At 45.8% G+C, this 23284-nt stretch overlaps 1 protein-coding gene across 1 annotated transcript in view; it reads left to right on the top strand.

Moving 5' to 3' along the window:
* COG7 (component of oligomeric golgi complex 7) overlaps nt 1-23284 on the top strand; it is a 64900-nt gene that overhangs the window by 26353 nt on the left and 15263 nt on the right. Inside the window, exons 7-13 of the mRNA XM_023189324.2 lie at nt 2485-2683; nt 8261-8388; nt 10278-10432; nt 13602-13718; nt 16819-16884; nt 20611-20797; nt 23032-23172. Of these exons, the coding sequence (XP_023045092.1) occupies nt 2485-2683; nt 8261-8388; nt 10278-10432; nt 13602-13718; nt 16819-16884; nt 20611-20797; nt 23032-23172 (993 nt within the window). The remainder of the gene's footprint in view (nt 1-2484; nt 2684-8260; nt 8389-10277; nt 10433-13601; nt 13719-16818; nt 16885-20610; nt 20798-23031; nt 23173-23284) is intronic.

Raw genomic sequence — 23284 nt, 5'->3', positions numbered from 1 at the left:
GTTCAAGCAGTTCTCTGCCTCAGCCTCCCAAGTAACTGGGATTATAGGTGCCCACCACCACATTTTTAGTAGAGACGGGGTTTCACCATCTTGGCCAGGCTGGTCTTGAACTCCTGACCTCGTGATCCACCTGCCTTGGCCTCCCAAAGTACTGTGATTACGGGCATGAGCCACCGCACCTGGCCTGTTTTTTGTTTGTTTGTTTGTTTGTTTGCAACAGAGTTTTGCTCTATCGCCCAGGCTGGAGTGCAGTGGTGCAATCTCAACTCACTGCAGCCTCTACTTCCTGGGATCAGGTGATTGTCCCACCTCACCCTCCCAAGTAGCTGGGACTACAGGTTCACACCACCACACCTGGGTAATTTTTAAACATTTTTTGTGAGACAGGATCTTGTCTTGTTGCCCAGGCTGGTCTCAAACTCCTAGGCTCAAGCGATCCTCCCACCTTAGCCTCCCAAAGTGTTGGGATTACAGGCATGAGCCACTCTGCACCTGTCCTGAATTTATTAACTCTAAAAGTATTTTGTGGATTAAGATTTTCTACACATAAAATAATGTCATCTGTGAACAGAGATATCTCTGTTTTCAATTTGGATGCCTTTTATTTCTTTTTTTTTTTTTTTTGGTCAGTTGCTGTGGCTAGGACTTCGGGTTCTTTGTTGAATAGAGTGGCAAAAGCAGGCATCCTTATCTTCTTCTTGTTCTTAGGTGAAAAGCTTTCAATCTCTCACCATCAGGTATCACATTAGCTGTGGGTTTTCATATATGGCCTTTATTATGTGGAGGAAGTTTCCTTCTATTCCTAGTTTAGTGTTTTTCTCATGAAGGATATGGAATTTTGTCAAATATATTTTCTGCATTAATTGCGATGATCATGTATTTTTCCCTTCATTCTGTTAATGTGTTATATTACATTGATTCGTTTTTAAAAATTAGAGATTAATAATATTTTTATTTTTTGAGGCTGTTCTCAAATTCCTGTCTTCAAGTGATCCTCCTGTTTTGGCCTCCCAGGTGCTGGGATGAGCCACCACCGTGCCCGGCCTTGATTCATTTTTGTTTAGTTTAACCATTCTCCCATTGCTAGGTGAATCCTACCTGGTCATGGTATACGATGTTTTTTAACATGCTGCTGAACTCAGTTTACTAGTGTTTTGTTGAAGGTGTTTGCATGTGTATTCATAAGGCATGTTGGTTTGTAGTTCTTTTTCTTTTTTTCTTTTTTTTTTGTCACCTAGGCTGGAGTGCAGTGGCACCATCTCAGCTCACTGCAACCTCTGCCTCCCAGGTTCAAGCAGTCCTCCTGCCTCAGCCCCCCACGTAGCAGGGATTATAGTCATGCACCACCGCACCCAGCTAATTTTTTTGTATTTTTAGTAGAGATGCAGTTTCACCATGTTGGTCAGGCTGGTCTCAAACTCGTGACCTCAAGTGAGCCACCTACCTAGGCCTCCCAAAGTGCTGGGATTACAGGCATGAGCCCCCACACCTGGCCCATAGTTGTCTCTCTAGTTAATTTTTGGTGACCATCAAAAAAATGCTACGTGAATGCGTTCGTTAGATTTGAAAATAGCTAGACACTTGGGGCCGCTGATAGACATGAACTTGCCAGTTGTTCTGGGCAAGTTGCAAGTTCCAAGTCTTGCCAGTTTACTTTACTTTCTGAGCATGTTCACATTTGCCATGAGAAAAACTTTGGGATTCTGGCTCTAAACTGACCTCTTTTCATCGATCAGGGGAGATCCTTTTGAGATGACCCAGGAGACAGCTTCTTTAAAAGTTATACTTCTTTAAAAGGTGCTGTGGCTCACACCTGTAATCCCAACACTTTGGGAAGTTGAGGAAGGAGGATAGCTTGAGGCTGGGAGTTTGAGACCAGCCTGGGCAACATAGTGAGACCCTGTCTCTACAAAAAATAAAATAAAATAAAAAATTAGCCAGGTGTGGTAGTGTGCCTGCAGTGTCAGCTACTTGGGAGGCTAAGGTGGGAAGATCACTTGAGCCTGGGAGTTAAAGACTGCAGTGAGCTATGATTATGCCACTGCACTTCAGCCTGGGTGGCAGAGTGAGACACTATCTTAAAAAGGTTTTTAATTTTTAATTTTTATTTATTTTTATTTTTTTGAGACAGAGTCTTGCTCTGTCACCCAGGCTAGAATGCAGTGGTGCGATCTTGGCTCACTGCAACCCGCACCTCCCAGGTTCAAGTGATTCTCCTGCCCCTGCCTCTCGAATAGGTGGGATTACAGGCATGTGCCATCACACCCAGCTAAGTTTTGTATTTTTGGTAGAGACGGTCTCACCATGTTGGCCAAGCTGGTCTTGAACTCCTGGCCTCAAGTGATCCACCTGCCTTTGCCTCCCAAGGTGCTGGGATTACAGGCATGAGCCACCATGCCTGGCATCTCAGAAAAGTTTTTTAAAAAAGGTGGGCTCCTACTTGGCTCCATGTGCTGAGGCAGGTACACGTCTCTCTCACTGCAGGTTTTCCAGAAGCCCCACGAGGTGGTCATGGTGCTGCTGATTCAGACCCTGGGGGCCCTCATGCCCTCGCTGCCCTCCTGCCTCAGCAACGGTGTGGAGAGGGCAGGGCCCGAGCAGGAGCTCACCAGGCTGCTGGAGTTCTACGACGCCACCGCCCACTTCGCCAAGGGCTTGGAGATGGCACTGCTCCCCCACCTACGTAAACATTCCTTCCTGCCAGTTCTCCAGCTTGTCTTTACTCGCTCTTTCTGAAGCTTCTGGGGCCTGGATGTTTGCCTTTTCAGATGACTGGTTTTACGGAAATGGAAGGGATCGGTGTTTTCCTTCTCAGCAGATATGGAGGGCTTTTCCATGAAAACGTTGCCATCAGGGAAATAGTTGTTTAATATGTTTCCCTGGCTCCAGTGCTGCCTGGGTGCCTTACATGCTCCGCGGAAGTGATGGACACCTCTGCGGGGGCTTGGGATATAAAAGAGGCATCACAGTGAGGCAGGTAGACGTTATGGCAAAGAGTTGGCAGCAGATTACACCAGGAGGCAAGTGTGCTCATCCTTCAAAGTCCTCATGAAGCCTCAGACAGTTCACCCTCAAAAGTCAGTTTTAGAGAACAAATAGGCTACAGGGGCTTTTTGTAGGAGCAACAGCAAGTGCCCTAGGGCAGGGGAGCTGTGTTAGGAGTACAGGTAGTTGTAGAGAAAATGGGCTTTCCCCGGTGGCTGACTGAGAGCAGAGCACCCCTTACTCCCATTTGGGTAAATAGCGCCTGGTGTGTGACGCTCTCCAAGCTCTTTCCCATCTATGTGAAAAGCTTCATAAATTTTTAAAGAACACAGATCCCGTGACGCATGTTGCTGTCAAATCAGGAAATTGCTTCAGGAAGGCCTTGTTCTGCTGTTTGGCGGCTGTGTGTCACTGACTTGGTTTATTTAATAGTTACTCTCTTTAATTACATTTGTGTATAATTGCATCGTACATTCCAGGGAGTATGTTTATTGTTCAGATTCCTGATGACTCGTTGGTGTTTTTGGCATGCTCACAGGTCAGGCCTTAGTTATGGGAAAGGCCCGGTGGATGGGGAAGCTTCCAAGGGACTGTGATGCCTTTGTGGAAGTGGCTAAAGAGAATTGAGAGAGCTGGGCTAAGGCGAGTTGCTGCAGCGCTGTGGGACAAAGGTGGAGCAAGGAACAGCCGTATCCTTCCCCTGGGGATGGATGTAGTGGGGAAGAGAACCACTCTTGAGACAGATCTAGAAGTGCTTTGCTAGTCAGCCATGGGACGAGTCTCAGTCTCACCCAGGCTGGAGTGCAGTGGCACGATCTCCACTCACTACAATCTCCACCTCCTAGGTTCAAGCAATTCTCCTGCCTCAGCCTCCTGAGTAGTTGGGATTACAGGTGTGTGCCACCACACCCAGTTCATTTCTGTATTTTTTAGTAGAGATGGGGTTTAGCCATGTTGGCCAGGCTGGTCTTGAACTCATGACCTCAGGTGATCGACCTGCCTCAGCCTCCTGAAGTGCTGGGATTAGAGCAGGTGTGAGCCACCATGCCCAGCTGGGACTTTAGATTTCTTTTACTTTTTTTTCTTTTTTTTTGAGACAGAGACTTGCTTTGTCGCCCAGGCTGGAGTGCAGTGGCGCAATCTTGGCTCACTGCAACCTCCGCCTCCCAGGTTCAAGCAATTCTCCTGCCTCAGCCTTCTGAGTAGCTGGGATTACAGGCACACACTACCACATCTAGCTAATTTTTTTGTATTTTTAGTAGAGACAGGGTTTCACCATGTTGGCCAGGCTGGTCTCAAACTCCTTACCTCAAGTGATCCGCCCATCTTGGCCTCCCAAAGTGCTGGGATTACAGGCATGAGCCACCACACTTGACCTAGATTACTAATGATTCTCCCTGAGGTTTTCCAAAAGAGTTTTGGTTTTTCTTTTAACTTTAAAATTCTTTGGAAACACACACAAAAATAAAAATAAAAAGAGAGCAAGAACAATCCATAAACTCATCAGTCAGAACCACCAACATTTTTTGCTTCCAGTAATACAAATATAAATATACATTGTTCACAAATATTATTATAAATACTTAATGTCTACCATATAAATATAAATACACTTCTATGTATTTACATGTAATAATATATAATATATACAAAATATCTTAAAATATTGGTTGTCGACAGTCTTATATTTTCATTTTTTGAAATGCTCAAAATAATATAATGAGCATTTCCTTATGTCATTAAATGTTTTCCTAAGACATAGTTTTGTTGTTTTTATTGTTTTTTTGAGACAAGGTCTTGCTCTCTTGCCCAGGTTAGAGTGCAGTGACATTATCACAGCTCACTGTAGCCTTGAACCTTCTGGGCTCAAGTGATTCTCTGAACTCAGCCTCCTGAGTAGTTGGGACCACAGGCACATGCCACCAAGGCTGACTCATTTTTAAAAATTTGTTGTAGAGACGGGGTCTCCTTATTTTGCTCAGGCTGGTCTCAAACTCCTAGACTCAAGCGATTCTCCTGCCTTGGCCTCTCAAAGTGCTGGAATTACAGGTGTGAGCTACCACACCTGGCCAATTTACCACCATTTTTTAATCACTATGATATATAAAACTATTATGAACTGTTTTATACATTAGTTTTTGAGCGTAGCTCCGATTATTCCTTAGGATAAGTTTAAATTTGCAGTTGCTTAGAAATGAAAAATTTGAAGATACTTGTCACATTTTGTTCCTTTTTTTTTTTTTTTTTTTTTTGAGATGGAGTCTCGCTCTCTTGCCCAGGCTGGAGTGCAGTGGTGCGATCTCCGCTCACTACAGCCTCTACCTCCCGGGTTTACGCCATTCTCCTGCCTCAGCATCCTGACACATTTCGTTCTTTAGACCTATTTTTGTATCTATCAGTAGCGAACAAAGGTCTGTGTTCCCATGCCCTCACCAGCACTAGACTCTTTTCTTCTCCTGTCATTGGCAGGTTCTTAGACAATTACTAATATATCATTTTAGTTTTTCACTTTGGTTATTAGCAAGTTTGAAAGTTACGTTATAAAAAGTATCTTTTCTCTTTTGAATTGCTTATTCTTTAGCCTGTTATTCTGTTTGGGAGTTTAACCGATTTCTGGTTAATTTGTAAGAGCAATTTATTTAAAATAATATATTATTAATTATATTATAAAAAGTGACAAAAGTATGTATTATAAGAATTAATGATATAGAAATCTGTGACACAAAATAACTCTCCTATAATCCCACTTTAACCACTGTTACAAATTTGGTGCATATACCTGAAAGATCCTTATATAGTCAGGAATTTTTACCGTTGTTTATCAAATATGTTGTAAATATATTGCCTAACTTTTAGTTTTACCTTTAACATTTTCTCTATTATTTTAATAATTAATACATGTACCTAATACAATTCAAAATATAAAAGATTATGCAATATACATTAAATTTAAAAAATTTAGATTGACTTTATCATTATAGAAAAATCTAGAAAATACAAGGAAGGAAAAAAAAAAATCATTCTCAACCCACCATTCAGAAACAGCATTTTGGGTCAGGCATGGGGGCTTGCACCTTAATCTCAGCACTTTGGGAGGCCAAGGTGGGGGAATCATTTGAGTCCAGGAGTTCAAGATGAGCCCTGGCAACATAGTGAGACCCCATCTCTACAAAAAACAAAAAAATTTAGCCAGGTGTAGTGGCACACACCTGTAGTACTAGCTACTGAGGAGGCTGGGGTGGGGAGATTTCTTGAGCCTGGGAGGCCAAGGCAGTGGTGACCTGTGGTTGGACCACTGCACCTTAGTCTACGGAACTGAGTGAGACCCTGTCTCGAAGAAAAAAGAAAAGAAAAAAAGAAATAACACTTTGGATTCTATACATGTGCAGATTTGATTATTACCACGTTAAACCCACATTGCTTTACCTAATCTCTACAAAACCTTGTAAAATTGGTGCCAGAAATCAAGACCAGCAGACTTTAGCTGAGTGAGTATTGAAGGAGAAGTAGGAGTTAACTGGATGAAGAGGGGAAGGGACGAAGCCGGTCCTTCCAGACAGAGGATCAGCATGTGAACAGAAGGAAGCTTTTAGGAACTGAGAGAAGGCTAGGAGCTGGAGAAAAAGGGAAGGAGGATGAGGCTATAGAAGTAATAATAAAACTGTCTGGAGGAGGGGACCAGAAGGAGGTGAGGACACCAGTAAGTAGGCTATTACTTTTACTAATCCCCTGTTGAGACTGTGTCCAAAGCTTTCTGATTCTGAGCCATGTTTCCATGAACATCCTTCTATCTCCGTGTATTTGTTGGTTTCTTTGAGATGATTTTCAGGAACTGAATTACTGTGTTGTAGAATATGCACATTTACATTTTGATATAGCGTGTTTTACATTTTTATGTGGTTGAACATAGGAATTTTTGGAATGCCTGGGCTATGGGGTATCCTTTTGTTTTTTGTTTTTGTTTTGAGACACAGTCTCGCTCTGTCGCCCAGGCTGGAGTGCAGTGTTGTAATCTCTGCTTCCCGGGTTCAAGCTATTCTCTTGCCTCAGCCTCCCAGGTAGCTGGGACCACAGGTGCATGCTACCATGCCCAGCTAAATTTTTTTTTTTGTATTTTTAGTAGAGACGGGTTTCACAATATTGGCCAGGGCTGGTCTCAAACTCCTGACCTCAAGTAATCCGCTCATCTCGGCCTCCCAAAGTGCTGGGATTACACGTGTGAGCCACCACGCCCCGGCAGTGGGGGTGTCCTGTTTCTGTGAGGTCCTAGGAATATGTGGCATGGGAATTGTTCTTCCTGTATTGCCTTTTCCCTGTGGCAATTCTTTTTTTTTTTTTTTTTTTTTTTATGAGATGGAGTCTTACTCTGTGGTCCAGGCTGGAGTGCAGTGACACAATCTTGGCTCACTACAACCTCCGCCTCCTGGGTTCAAGCGATTCTCCAGCCTCAGCCTCCCGAGTAGCTGGAATTACAGGTGCTGCCACCGTGCTCCACTAATTTTTGTATTTTTAGTAGAGATGGGGTTTCACCATAATGGGTAGGCTGGTCTCAAACTCCTGACCTCAGGTGATCCACCTGCCTCGGCTTTCCAAAGTGCTGGGATTACAAGCATGAGCCACCGTGCCCGGCCTCTGGCAATTCTTGAACCTGACCTTGACGAGGGTTATTATTATTATTTTTTTTTCTTTTGGAGATGGAGTCTTGATCTTATTGCCCAGGCTGGAGTGCAATGGCGTGATCTCGGCTCACCACAACCTCCGCCTCCCAGGTTCAACCGGTTCTCCTTCCTCAGCCTCCTGAGTAGCTGGGATTACAGGCATGCACCACCATGCCCAGCTAATTTTGTATTTTTAGTAGAGACAGGGTTTCGGTTTCTCCATGTTGGTCAGGCTGGTCTCGAACTTCTGACCTCAGTTGATCCGCCCGCCTTGGCCTCCCAAAGTGTTGGGATTACAGGCGTGAGCCACCGCGCCCAGCCAATGAGGGTTATCTTTTGAAGGGATTCTTATCTGTGATGGGGCATGGGATTGAGGGGGCTGGTGTCTTTAATAGTGCTTTAGGCAAACCATGTGCAAAGCCCAAATTTATCCAGATATTTGCTGAACTGATTGTAGGAGAAGCTTCCATGAATGATAAAAGCTGCTTAACAAAATGTATTCCCCTCTGGAGATCAAGTGGGGAAAGTTCTAGTAGAGCGCCTCTTGATTGTTGCTTTCCCATAGTTAATTTCAGTTTCTTTGTTCATGATCGTTTTACATTTCTGATTCTCTAAAGATGAACACAATCTGGTAAAAGTCACGGAGCTGGTGGATGCCGTGTATGATCCATACAAACCCTACCAGCTGAAGTATGGCGACATGGAAGAGAGCAACCTCCTCATCCAGATGAGCGCCGTGCCTTTGGTAAAGTTGCAGTGTGTCCTGGGGCCGCTGAGGAAGCATTCTGTTAGTCAGGCTCTTGGCCACCTCTGGGAGAGGGCTGGGGGTTGGGATCTGGGGTGCTAAAATATGGGATTTAAGCACTCATGGGCTCTTGTAATCCCAATATAAAATGAGTCCGTATATTTGCTACCAATTTTCTGTTGATTGATGGATTGAAACAGGGTCTCCATCTGTCGCCCAGGCTGGAATGTAGTAGTACAATAACAGCTCATTGCAGCCTCGACCTCCTGGGCTCAAGTGATCCTCCTGCCTCAGCCTCCTGAGTAGCTGAGACTGCAGGCATGTACCATCATGCCTGGCTCATTTTTGTATATGTTTTGTAGAGACAGGTTTTGCCATGTTGCCCAGGCTGGTCTCAAACTCCTGGGCTCAAGCAATCCACCCACCTGGGGCTTCCAAACTACTGGAATTACAGGCATGTGACAACCTACCCGGCCCTAGTTTTCTCTTTCTTTCTTTTTTTTTTTTTTTTTGAGACGGAGTCTCGCTCTGGCTGGAGTGCTGTGGCCAGATCTCAGCTCACTACAAGCTCCGCCTCCCGGGTTCACGCCATTCTCCTGCCTCAGCCTCCTGGGTAGCTGGGACTACAGGCGCCGCCACGTCGCCCGGCTAGTTTTTTGTAGTTTTTAGTAGAGACGGGGTTTCACCATGTTAGCCAGGATGGTCTCGATCTCCTGACCTTGTGATCCGCCCGTCTTGGCCTCCCAAAGTGCTGGGATTACAGGCTTGAGCCACCGTGCGCGGCTGTTTTCTATTTCAAATCCCCAGTGAAGGTTTAAACAAAATGAGAGGCTTAAATCTTTTGGGGATAAGTTGATTATCTCCCTGGTTTAGTAATTTCTTATTAAGACTGTCTTTTGTTTAAGGAAGACATGCAAATGGGCACAGGAGCTTAGCACTCATGGGCAATGTTGCAGGGGCAGGTTCACTATGTGGGCATGAAGGGTGGAACTGAGGCCATTTCCATTTCAAATATTATTCTGTTTTCAAGTCATAAGGTTGTCTAGCATGAGGTGCATTGACATTTCAGAATTGATCTTACAGTAGTTCAAATCTACTGCCTCTTACCATTTTCTCGTTTTCTGGGGATATACCTAGAAAGTCTGTTGCACTTCAGTGCCATACTTGCCCCTGAAGGAAGGAAGCATTTTCCTTTTGTCTTATTTATTTATTTATTTATTTTTATTTTTTTGAGAGGGTCTTGCTCTGTCACCCAGGTTGAAGTCCAGTGGTGCCCAGGTTGCTGTGCAGTGGCACAGTCACAGCTCACTTCAACCTTGATCTCCCAGGCTCAAGCGATCCTCCCACCTCAGCTTCCCAGTAGCTGGGACTACAGGTGCACATCACCACGCCAGGCTAATTTTTTGTAGAGATGGGTTTTCGCCATGTTGCCCATGCTGGTCTCAAACTCCTGGGCTCGAATAATCTGCCCACCTCTGCCATTCAAAGTACTGGGATTACAGGCTTGAGCCACCGCACCCAGCCGCCTTTTGCTACATTCTCTGGAGCTTCTGATATGGAGAATTTGAATCCTAGCTCAAGAGCCAGAGGGAGAGATACCATCTTAATAATCACAGAAACAGAGGAAAGCAATGAAAAACATTAGGATGAAGTAGACAGACATTTGATCATGCTTTTCTGCTAGGGGTGAATTTCCATGATCCCACTGATGACTTAGACTGTTCTCCCTTGATTCAGGTTCTAGAGGAGCGTTCAAAGGTTGGGACTATATTTCTGACATCGTTATTAAGTGATTTTACTACAGATGAGAGGGCTTGGAGGTCTTCCCCTATCTCAACGTCTGTTCTAAAGCCTGACATAGCTTTTGTTTGTCTGTATTTGCTCACCAGGAGCATGGGGAAGTGATTGACTGTGTGCAGGAGCTGAGCCACTCTGTGAACAAGCTGTTTGGTCTGGCGTCTGCAGCCGTTGACAGATGCGTCAGATTCACCAATGGCCTGGGGACCTGCGGCCTGCTGTCAGCCCTGAAATCCCTCTTTGCCAAGTAAGACTGGGGGACTGGGGACCAGACGGGCCACATTGGAGCACTGTCTGTCCCAGTTAAAAATGCAAGTGTTCTGTATTCGTTCTCTGAACCCTGGGAAACACTTGCACCTGAGCCCAAGAGGATGTTGTTAAGGATATTCACAGTGGCATTGTTTGTAATGGTGGAACATTTGAAACAACGTAAATGTCTACCCATTGGGGAAGGCTACATAAGATGTGACATATTCATATGAGGAAACTTGTGCAGCAGTTAAAGTATGTTAAGAAAAAAAAAAGAAACCTTAGACAAGTTAAATTTAACAAAGTTTATTTGAGCAAGAAAAAGGATCTATGACCTGGTGTGGTGAGTCACGCCTGTAATCCCAGTACTTTGGTAGGCCAAGACAGGTGGATTGCTTAAGCTTAGGAGTTCGAGACCAGCCTGGCCAACAAGGTGAAGCCCTGTCTATGATTGTTCCAGAAATACCGAGCATGCCTCTGTGAACTGTGGAGGCTCCTTGGACCCAGAGCTCTCTGGCATTGCCATCGGGCATCCAGCATCTCAAAAGTAGTTCCTCGTAGACATTTCATCTGGTGTGGCCAGATGAGCCCGGATGTGTTCCACAGAAAAAGAAACATCAGACTGGGTGCAGTGGCTCACACTTGTAATCCCAGCACTTCGGGAGGCCGAGGCGGGTGGATCACTTGAGGTCAGGAGTTCGAAACCAGCCTGGTCAACATGGCGAAACTCATCTCTACTAAAAATGCAAAAATTAGCTAGGCATGGTGGTGGATGCCTGTAATCCCAGCTACTTAGGAAGCTGAGACATAAAAATCACTTAAATCCAGGAGGCAGAGCTTGCAGTGAGCCAAGACTGCGCCATTGCACTCCAGCCTGTGCAACAAGAACGAAACTCAGTCTCAAAAAATAAAAAATAAATAAAAATAATACATTTCCATATTAAGCATTCAAACTGTACAAAAGTATACCTGGCAAACCCAGGCCATCTTCTCTAAAAGGGAAGATTTTGAAGTTACCAAAATAGCTGATGCTTGTAAAATTAGGGAAATCAGGTTGAAGCTAACTTGGGCAGGGTTCAAATGGCACATTGTTCAGTAGTGAGGAGGGTTTGGGAAAGGCCATTAAGGGAGGCAGGGGCAAGGAGGACAGGGCATGCAGGGGAGGCAGGAGTAGGTTGGCCTAACTCAAACTAGGATGAAGTATAGAGTATAGCGGCCAGCTGGTGGTTCAAGAAGGAGGGGTGTTAAGACTGTGATGGGCACAGGAGCTCTGGACACTTACTAGTGGGGACCTTAGAGATGATAGTGCTCCTCTCTGAGTAAACTGATAATGACAATATCTCCTTTCCAAGGAGGTTGTGAATATTAACCAAAAACATACCATTAAAGCCCCTAACACAGTGACTCTGACGTGGTTGACAACTGGAAATGTGTATTGTGAGAAACAGCTGGAGGGTTTGAGGACAAAGATGATGTGATGAAAGCGACGCTTTCCTCTGAGATTTTTCATGACAAACCCATTTCGAATTCTGGATCGACAGATAATGAACTAGAGAAAGCATTTGCTTATAGCCATACCTGAGAATAGTGGCTAAACACAACTCCTCCTGCAGGGTGCGCCTGCTCTTTCTGCAGAGCACATGGATGTTTGCCATAGTTTCGGGGGTGGTGACATGGTTGTTTAACCTCCCATGGCTAAAGCACAATCATGTTCCTTAACATTCCCCTGTCGGTTTGTCCTTGAGGCCAGCCCCTCTCCCTCCTGGGACTTACAACCCTAGGAAGCTTTCACCTCTGTTGATGCAAGGGGAAGGTGTTGTCAGTGGGACTCTGTGTTTTGTAGCTTTCCGCCTGAAAGCCGCTTCTTCCACTTGGTGGCCTATGTCTCCACTGCATGGACTGACCTTTCGGGACTGTGCCCTGGGTCCTCACATTTCACTTTCCTCATTTAGAGCTTCTGTTTGGGAGGGGCAAGCAGCAAGGCCTCTTGTGATGCATGCAAATGTCCCAGGTTTCTTAGCTTTCAGAGGACATGGGGGTATAAGTATGGGGCACACACTCTGTTCTCCCAGAGCTTAAAGTCTAGCAGCAACAATAAGCATCACACAGGCTATTTCTTTATCTGGAAACAAAGTCTTGCTCTGCCACCCAGGCTGGAGTGCAGTGGTGTGCTCATGGCCCACTGCAGCCTTGACCTCCTAGGCTCAAGCCATCTTTCCACCTCAGTCTCCCAAGTAGCTTGGACTACAGGCACATGCCACCACGCCGAGCTAATTTTTGTATTCTTTGTAGAGACAAAGTTTTGCCATGTCAGCCAGTGTGGTCTTGAACTGCTAGGCACAAGGGGTCCTCCCACCTCGGCCTCCCAAAGTGCTATTATTATAGGCATGAGCTACCACACCCGCCTAATTTTTTTGTTTTTTTTGTTTTTTTGGAAATGGGTTCTCACTGTATTGCCCAGGCAGGTCTTAAACTCCTTGAGCTCAAGTGATCCTCCCTCCTTAGCCTCCCAAAGTGCTGGGAGTATAGGTGTGAGCCACCACGCCCTGTTTTAGATGCCATGAGGGAAAAGTAGGTGTGTACAGTGAGAGCAAACAGCGCAGCATGTGAGGGAGGATCTCCTGGCTTTGAATCCACTTTCATGCTTCTGTCCCATTAAAGTCAGACCCTTGCCAGCTGTGAAACTTTAATCTCTGTGCCACGGGTATTTAAATTTAGAGGATGAGAATGATGCAGAGGTACCTGGGATGTCACGACCTTCCTTAACGTTATCCCAGGTCACAGTCAGTTATTACCTTGGGACTGTGATGTTTAAATAGTTCGTCAAAGCTGCTTTCACAGAAATGTACTTATCTGGATGAGGGGGGATTTATCAGCATCATCTCTCACCTGGTGGCTCCCTGGAGTCAACTTCACGATTATTCCTTCCTTCTCCTCTTGGGCATCTCTCTTAGAAACTGCTCAACCAGGTGGTGAAGACAGTCTTGCCACATAGAGAAGACCTTTTTGTGGTCAGAGGTTTACAAGCAGTTTCACTCCTCAGTGGGAGCCTCTAAAGATGCTCTCAAGGCCATTAGCAGTTTGTCCAGAGCTGTAGAATTCCAGGTCTCTTTAGAGTTGGGGAATCGATGGTGACCTCCCTACCATTTTCTTCCCTTTCCCGGCAGGTATGTGTCTGATTTCACCAGCACTCTCCAGTCCATACGAAAGAAGTGCAAACTGGACGACATTCCTCCCGACTCCCTCTTCCAGGAAGATTGGACGGCTTTTCAGAACTCCATTAGGTAAACCAGGGGTTGTAATTCAAGCTTGTTCCTAATGTAGTCAGCATAAACATGCATGATATAGTATATAGAAATGACAACTGTGTTTGGAAGGGGTTCATTTTTTTTTTCTTTCACTGCCTTTTTAAAAAGCAAATACTCCAGACTCTAAACACAAACCAATAAATAAAAACCCAACCCAAACTAACCAACAAAAAGACCCCTCCAGCTCTTAAGATATTTTTTAAAGTTCTTTACAAATGCCTCATCTCCGTTAATGACTTAAATTTTTTATATTTGATGTGAGATTTTTTACCCCCCCTTAGCCTATAGTTTTTATAGACCTAAAATGACTTAGGGCTTATGTACTAGAAAATGCACAGGTGTTTGGATCCTGTTTCTGGATCTGAGAACCATGGTACATGGTAGTAAATGGTTCCAGGCAATGCTATTTGGCCTGGAAAAGGCCATTTAAGAGTTCAGTGAAAGGGCTAGGCTTGGTGGCTCATGCTTTTCATCCCAGCACTTTGGGAGGCTGAGGCAGGCAGATCACTTGAGGTCAGTAGTTTGAGACCAGCCTGGCCAACATGGTGAAACCCCGTCTCTACTAAAAATACAAAAATTAGCCGGGTGTGGTGGCGCATGCCTGTAATCCCAGCTACTCGGGAGGCTGAGGCAGGGGAATTGCTTGAACCTGGGAGGCAGAGGTTACAGTGAGCCGAGATCCTGCTGCTGCACTCCAGCCTGGGTGACAGAGTGAAACCCTGGCTCAAAAAAAAAAAAAAAAAAGGGTTCAGTGAAAGGAATTGAGGTGACCCTCTCAAGTGTTTGTTGATGGCCAGATTCTGGAATAGCCTGTGTGGCCTATGGGCGACTAGGTAGACACCCTATTTTGCCCCAGGCCCTGAGGCTTGATGGAGGTTCCATCAGCAGTTGCCTGAGAAGATTTGGTCCTTGACATGTCCAGCTGGAGAGCATGGACTGTTGGCCTATGGCCAGGTTTGACCTATGGACATGTTTGATCATTGCAGTTTTTAACAAGTGGATTTGTTGCCAGTATTTAAAAGCTAGATTTACCATGATCCGGATTTCTAATGTCACCTAAAAAATGAGACGCTCAGGCAACACTGGGCCTGCTTTCTCATAGCCACTGGGGCTGGCAGCAGGGGTCCTTGAGAAATGGCACGGGTTCCCTGTTGTGCGGTGCTTCTCTCCTCTCCCAAGTAGGCTAACAGCGATACGATTAGGCTCTCAGACCACTTGGGAGAGAAGAGAAGCACCATACAACAGATGAAAAGCAGGCTGGGCACGGTGGCTCACACCTGTAATCCCAGCATTTTGGGAGGTTGAGGCAGGTGGATCATCTGAGGTCAGGAGTTCAAGACCAGCCTGGCCAACATGGTGAAACCCCGTCTCTACTAAAAATAGAAAAATTAGCTGAGCATGGTGGCCCATGCCTGTAATCCCAGCTACTTGGGAGCCTGAGGCAGGAGAATTGCTTGAACCTGGGAGATGGAGGTTGCAGTGAGCCAAGATTGCACCATTGCACTTCAGCCTGGGGGACAGAGCAAGACCTCGTCTCAAAAAAAAAGCAATCTGGATGTTTCTTTTTCTTAAAACCATTCCTCCTGGATATATTTTCCCAAGAGAGAAATGGCCATTCACCTGGCGCACTTCACCCACTTTCATGTCTTACCTGACCCTTGCCCGTGACACATGTAGTTCTCAATGCGGTGGCCCACGCCAGAGCAAACCCAGACCCACCTAGACCCCCCTGTTGGGTAGATCCAGGACCACTCAGGACCATTTTGGATTATTACCTCCCCTCACAGGCTCTGTTCTGGATTTTATTTTGATGAAATTTAATGTTCTATGGGTTGATAGGTGCAGCAAACCACGATGACACACATTTACTTATGTAACAATCCTACACATCCTACACATGTATCCCGGAACTTAAAATAAAATTAAATTAAAAAAATTTAATGTTCTAGATGCTAACTGTATCCCTTATCACCCGTGGTGGTTTGGTATTCTGGAAAATATTATGCACAAGTTTGTTCTGTTGCACTTAAGGGAAGTGGCATATTTTAGTTTCTCATAAACTTTTCTTATGATGGAATGCCTAGATACCCTGGTGATGATGGGCACTTTTAGAGAAAGTTAAAAGTTAACTAGACTTATGATGTTTTTAATCCTTGGATTTGTCCTGATATTATGAGCTTGGTGTTGAAGGACTCAGCAGCTGGGAGTTTGAGGCTTGGCATAAAATGACTTGAAAATTAAAGGATCATTCAATACGGATATGATGGTCATTTGGGCTTATCTCTGAGAAACAAATGGATTCATCTTCATCTGCCTTTCATATCATCAGGGAAAGATACTTCTAGTACCAAAACATTTTCTATGTCTGGCAACTAACAGGCATCTAACAAATATTAAGTAATGCATTTAAAAAAATTTTTTTATTTTAGATACAGGCAGGGTGTGGTGACTCACTCCTATAATCCCAGCATTTTGGGAGGCCAAGGCAGGCAGATCACTTAAGGTCGGGAGTTTGAGAGCAGCCTGGCCAACATAGTGAAACCCCGTGTCTACTAAAAATACAAAAATTAGCCAGGAGTGGTGGCGGGTGCCTCTAATCCCAGCTACTTGGGAGGCTGAGGCAGGAGAATCGTTTGAACCTGGGAGACAGAGGTTGAGGTGAGCCGAGATCACGCCATTGCACTCCAGCCTGGGTGACAGAGCAAGACTCAGTTGCAAAAATAAGTAAATAAATAATAAATTTTAGATATAAAGTATCTCTACCCTGTTTTTCTCAAGGACAAATCTGAGTATTTTGGAAATGTAAAATTATTTGAGGGACCCATGGATAGAACTGTGCTTTCGTAGCAGAGATGCCATTGACAGTGGAGGTTATTGGAAGGGACCAGCATTTTCTTTTTACATTAATGACTAATGAATGAAACATTTCAGGCCAGCAAATGTTTAACGGCTTTCCCAGAACGAGAACTACCCAAAGGAGCAAATAGTTAGGATTTTTATGAATAAGACAAATGTTTGTCCAGTAAAGGTCAGCATTCCAGTTACTTGAACTTGAAATGCTTTTTGTTTTGTTTAGGATAATGGCCACCTGCGGAGAGCTTTTGCGGCATTGTGGGGACTTCGAGCAACAGCTAGCCAACAGGTAGGACAGAGGAGTCATTGTCCTCTAGACCCTGGGGTTCCTGATCAGCACGAGCTTGGTCTAGTACACAGTACAGCAAGGACAGCATATGGCAGATCTGAAGGCCACAGGGCTGGAGGGCTGTCTGTACCTAGATACAGCGTGTCATGATTGTCATCATTAAACTTTACTGAGCACCTAAAAAGGGCAAGGCTTTGTCCTGTTTGGCAGGGGTCACGTAATTTTGGTTTGATATGTTGGTTTCAGCCTAAATGAGGAAACAGTACATCTTGTCTCCAAATTAGGAATGGGCCGGGTTCCGACTGCAAGTTTATAAATTAGTTGTTGGGACTGAAAATAAATTTCCGTGTAGAAACGGTGTGACAAGTGGTGGTGAAGTCCCTTGGGCCAGCCTTCAGGATCGGGGTGAACTTAGGCAGCCTGTCTTCTGGGTCTTGCAGTCAAATTCCGTGCTGCTGAAGGGCTATTTGTCGAAGGGGAGTCTCTGGGGTCTGCCCTGGAAAAGCTTGTTCTACTCTCTTCCTCTCATCTCATACCTGCCAGGGCTTTTATGTTGCCCTGAGGTGACCTCCTTCAGACAGTTTTTCCCTTCAAGGGGTTCTGGTTTCCCACATTTCTTTCTTTGTTCCTTTCAATGAAATCTCTCGATTCCCTCGGTATGGCTGATGCCTCTGTTCCTTAGGAGTAAAGGGGAAGAAGTCTGCTTGATATAGTTGTTTGAGGGACCAGCAGCAATTCCTTAACCTCCTTCTTGGGTGATTCTTTATTGCCCTAAAGTAATCTCTGGGTGATGGAATTTTTAGCAGTGGTACAAAGTGAAATGAAAGCACCACTGTTCCAAAAGTAAGTAGTGGGCCCTAGGAAAATACAGAGGAGCCGTAGCAATCTCCCTATATCTCGCCCAAGCTGCCCAGGATGAGAGAAATCTCTCAGATGAGATTTCAGCTCGGCCTTGCTTTACTCGGCCCGTAAATCACAAAATGATTCCTTTCCGCAAATAAGTGATCATAAGAGCTGGGTGGCCAATGTCAATCTTGTCACTGGAGCAGCCCAGCGCATTCTGACCTGTTGCCTCTGCCACCCGCCTGTTGGTGGGGAGTGGTCCTTGGTAGGAGTCTAGGTGCTGCAGGTGAGATTGATGGGGAGATAAGATAAGCTTTACAGGCGCCTGCCACACACACTGTGCAGCCTTTCAGCCAGGAACACAGATGGTGACTGTCCCTTTCCAGGCTTAGTGCTTCCAGGATGACATCATCTCCTTCAGAAACTCCCTTGGATACACCCAGGCTGTTCTTGACTTGAAGCTCAGCCAGGCTTTCAGCCTCTCTGGGCTGCAAAATACAGCCGAGAGAGGCCCATCTTTTATCTATTGTGTCCCCATTCGTGCTCCTAACCAGTCTCTCCTTACCCTTCAGAATGTAATACTTGACTTCATTAAGAGATTGAGGAAAATCTGTGTCCTAGGAATTACCATTTACTTCATTTACATTATTTACACATACTCCATTGTATGCCTGTGGCACTTCAGTTTTATTCACTCCTGAAAGTCACACAATTTCTGTGCTGGGCATTCAGGAGCGAGTAGGAACAGCAGCAGCTGCTCCCACTGTATCCTGCTGTGAGCCTTTCCCCATAAGGAGAACCATCACAAAAAATCTTGGACTAAAGACAGCTGGTGGTCTCAGAAATGACGGAAAACAAAGAATCGTGAGAAGAAATGGCCAACGAAGAGCACAGACCTTCCTCAGCAACTTGCCCCTACCTCCTGCCCCGCCTCCTGCCCCACTCGCCCCTACCTCCCGCCCCACTCGGCCCCTACCTCCCGCCCCACTCGCCGCCTACCTCCCACCCCACTCGCCCCTATCTCTCGCCCCACTCACCTCTGTCTCCCACTTTACTTACGCCTACCTCCCTTCCCACTGGGCCACAGCTTCCCTGGGCTCTAAGCCAGGTCTTGGGGATATCAGATAATTAGACTCAATCCTTGTCCTCAAAGAGCTTAGAGATTAATGGGAGCATCCAGCATGTGCCAATATGCTGATTGCTGTGCCAAGAGAACACAGTGTGCACAGAGGAGGGAGCATTACAATTCCATTGGTTCCCTCAACTATAACGAGTTATTGCCCACTTCTCAGCCATGGAACTTGTAAATTTATACTAGATTTCCAAAACCTGACTGTCTCATTGAACTGTCCCCCAAAGACCTGGTCACCAAAGCCCGGGTCACCCGTCCTTCAATAGTTGTAGAGCTCCTGCCACATACCAGGCGCCGTGCTAGTGCTAGTAATTCACAGATGAAGAACACTCCATGTTTTGTCCTCACCATCCAGTTGGAGGGAAATGAGACAGCATGTGTTAAATGCAGAACAGAAGCAAGAGCCCTTTGGGAGCTCTGCCATTGGTTGATGGGGCAGAGGGCTGAAACCTCCCGGGGTCCCTAAGGCCTCTCCTCTGCCAGGCCTTTCTAATGCCCCTGTGATGCACTATCTTTGGGAAAAAGCCAAAATCAGATTTGCCTTCTGGGAAGATCATTCTGCTGACCCTTAGGAGGACAGATTAAGTAGAACTTCAAGGACTAGAGGAAGGGAAACCAGTTAGTTGGAAGCCTGCTGCGATCCAGGCAAAGAACTAGTGAAGATTAGAAGTAAAGCAATGGCAGAGACAGTCCACAGTTTGACAGATAAGAGACCCAACCAAAGTTACTGGTTGGCTCAAGCAACAGGAAGAATTAACTTGACCTTAATGGCAGAGGCAGGTAGCTGCTTATGTCAGCAGTGGCTCCTGAGGAAGATCCTATCGCTGGGATTTATTTGCAAGTACAGGCATTTGTTGACCAACTCAAGGATCTGTTTTTGAAATAGTGAGTGCATCCTAAAAACTGGTATGTCCAAAGCAATGTTTTCATAAGAAATTACAGTAAAGGAGAAGGCAGGGAATTAGCCACATTTGGGATATGTCTTAATGCGGTTCTCCTAGTTACAAACGTTCATGTAATTCTGTACATATTTAGACGGGTAGGATGGGTGGTAAAGTTGGGCTCAGGAAAACAGGGTGGAGGTTAAGATTCCACTTCCCCAGCAGTACAAGGGGTGGATTATCATATGGAACCTCCTCTAGGCGTTTGTCTTTCTCAAAGAGTTTGGAAAGTGCCAGCCTCAATAGTTCTCTCTGTAACACCTAAACCACAAAAATAAACCTCCCTGTGCCACCGAACACAAACACCACGCAAGCTCGGCATATAGGACAGGCGGGTCCCATGGGTAAAGAGGCGTGCAACGAGCTGCTGTCACTGTTCTCCAGGAGCCAGCCAGTTGCTGTCCTGCCCGGCGGTCTCTCTGATGGTGGTGCTGGTGGCCCACCCTGGCGTTTGACTGTTCTACACCCTGATGCTCATATAGCACGAAAAGTCTCCACAGAAGGTGCACAGTGTTCCAGACTAAACTGAGAGCTGCCCCTATGTAGGCTGTTGGTCATATTAGGGAGATGGCATGTTCTGGCACTGTGAGTGTTAAGCAGGAATAAAAACACTGGGTTTTTTATTGTGCACCTGAGGTCCAGCTCACTCCTCAATGATGAAGGGCATCCTTTCATTGCCTTATAAACTGGACCTTAATTCAGTCTGTCTCATGAGGATATCTTAAAATTTAGTAAGGGCAATCTGACTGCTCCAAGAAGAAAGTTCCATGCATATAGCTCAGGGTATAATGGTCATTCCTTTCATTACAGGATTTTGTCCACCGCTGGGAAGTATCTATCTGATTCCTGCAGCCCCCGGAGCCTGGCTGGTTTTCAGGAGAGCATCCTGACAGACAAGAAGAGCTCTGCCAAGAACCCATGGCAAGAATATAATTACCTCCAGAAAGATAACCCTGCTGAATATGCCAGTTTAATGGAAATACTTTATACCCTCAAGGTATGAGACCAAATAGATGGCATTCTTGCAAATGAAAGGCTTCCTCTCATCACTCCCCCTCTCCCTTTCCAGGATACAGGCGGGCCCTGTGTTTGGCCCTGGGCTGTGATGTACCCTGCTACTACTTCTCTGTCTCATTTATGTTGAGATTTTAAGGAGCTAATATATTAAACTTGAAACCCATTGTGATACAGATGTAGAAGTTAGAAGAGATGCATCTTTATTACTGATAAAAGCCAGGTTAGAGAGTGTGGCTTTAGGCCGGATGCAGTGGCTCACACCTGTAATCCCAGCACTTTGGGAGGCCGAGGTGGTTGGATCACCTGAGGTCAGGAGTTTGAGGCCAGTCTGGCCAACATGGTGAAACCCAGTCTCTACGAAAAATACAAAAATTAGCCAGGTGTGGTGGCATGCGCCTGTAGTTCCAGCTACTTGGGAGGCAGTGGTGGGAGTATCACTTGAACCAGGGAGGCACAGGTTACAGTGAGCTAATATGGTGCCACTACACTCCAGCGTGGGTGACAGAGTGAGACTCCATCTCAAAAAAAAGGAAAAAAGAGAATGTGGGCTTAGATCTGTGGCTAGGGGGACTTGCTGTAATTCACCCCAGAATGAAACTTGTCAGCCAGTCAGGCAGAGCTGGATAGCCCCTGGCCCTGTTCAGGGTCAGCCTCCTGAGAGGGAACCAGATGTGTACTGCTTTTTGGCAGGCAGACCTGTAATAGAGGACCCCAACCCAGGATACCAGGAGGAGCAAGAGAAGTCACTCCTCTTTCCCAAGGGAGGAGCCAGGCTGCAGAGTCACCAGGAGTCTACCCAAGTATAAGTGCTTCCACATGGGACCATGAGGACTTGGGGATTGGTGTTCCCTCCTGGTGTTTTTCTTTAAACTCTTAGTTTGCCTGCCATAAAGCTGCCCTTGACTTTGAGCTTTGGGCCTCTTGGGGTCCAGGGACAGGAGAACTTCCTAACAAATGGAATGACTCACACAACTCCCAGGGAGTGGCCTCCAGGGTTATAAGAAGACCATGGACATCCTTTGCAGAACCATCCCCCTCCCTCACTGGTCTGGCTTTAACTTCACTCTTGGTGATAGACAGAGGAGACATTGCTGTTCCTGGAGCACCAGATGCAGTAGAAAAAAAATTTTTTTTGAGATGGAGTCTCACTCTGTCACCTAGGCTGGAGTGCAGTGGCACGATCTTGGATCACTGCAACCTCCGCCTCCCAGCTGCAAGCATTTCTCCTGCCTCAGCCTCCTGAGTAGCTGGGATTATAGGCATGCGCCACCACATCTGGCTAATTTTTGTATTTTTAGTAGAGACAGGGTTTCACTATATTGGTCAGGCTGGCCTCGAACTCCTGACCTCAGGTGATCTGCCCATCTCAGCCTCCCAAAGTGCTGGGATTACAGGTGTGAGCCACCCTGCCTGGCCAGATGCAGTAGAAAATTATCCAGGGCCTAGAGCTCTGGAGTGAACTGCACAGGGGGCCTGGACGTGTGTGAGGCTTCAGTGCTATTCTCCCAGGGCCTCCCCATCTCTTTGCACCTTGACCCATCAACTGGCTGCATTGAGCTTGACAAACACTTCTTAAAGCAATTCTGTAAACTCATTCATCCATGCTTCTGTGATTAGGTTAAAACAACTCTGTTTATCTTTATTGCTAATCTGATTTATGTCTGTTGTAATCGGTTCATTTATAATAGCAAAACTAAGGTTACACTTTCTATCTCTGTATTTTCTCAGGCGATTTGGAATTCCTTGGGACTCATGGAGGTTGTACATACTCTGGCTTTCAACCAAGTGTATTTGACCAGACCTCCCCGGGAATTAGGGCTCTGTCCATCACTCTGATTTATATGTGAAGCTTCTGATCTTGCTTCCCCCTTCTTTCCTACCTCCTCTATCCCTGAGGGATGGTCACAGGTGAACTTTTCCTAAACTGAGAGTCTGTGAGCTCATGTTAGCCCAAATGCATCAGAATCACCTGGGAAAGTGAATTTAAAATACAGATTCCTGGGCTCCAACCCCAGTGAACTCTGATGCAGTAGTTCTGGGGTGGAGCTTGGGAATCTGTAATTCAGCATGTTCCACAGGGGGGCACAGCCAGGTTTGGGAACCACTATTGCATAGAACCCCCAATTCTCCTGTGAGTTTTCCAAATGGTTAACTAGCTAATACTTGGGTTGGGTTTTGGGCCTAACAACTGCCTTTTGCATTTTCTTGTCTTAGGAAAAAGGGTCAAGCAATCACAACCTGCTGGCTGCACCTCGAGCAGCGCTGACTCGGCTTAACCAGCAGGCCCACCAGCTGGCTTTCGATTCCGTGTTCCTGCGCATCAAACAACAGCTCTTGCTCATTTCCAAGATGGACGTGAGTTTCCCATTGACCGCATCAGTTTCCCCCGGGTCCTGCCTCCAACTCAAGCATATTGAGTGTGGGCTTAACCCTCCCTGTTCCAAGAGCTTTGGGAAGATCCCGCTTT

The sequence above is a fragment of the Piliocolobus tephrosceles genome, chromosome 17 (genome assembly GCF_002776525.5).
Source record: "Piliocolobus tephrosceles isolate RC106 chromosome 17, ASM277652v3, whole genome shotgun sequence".
In the NCBI taxonomy this organism is placed as follows: Eukaryota; Metazoa; Chordata; class Mammalia; order Primates; family Cercopithecidae; genus Piliocolobus; species Piliocolobus tephrosceles.
This window is presented reverse-complemented; position numbering and strand designations above follow the sequence as displayed.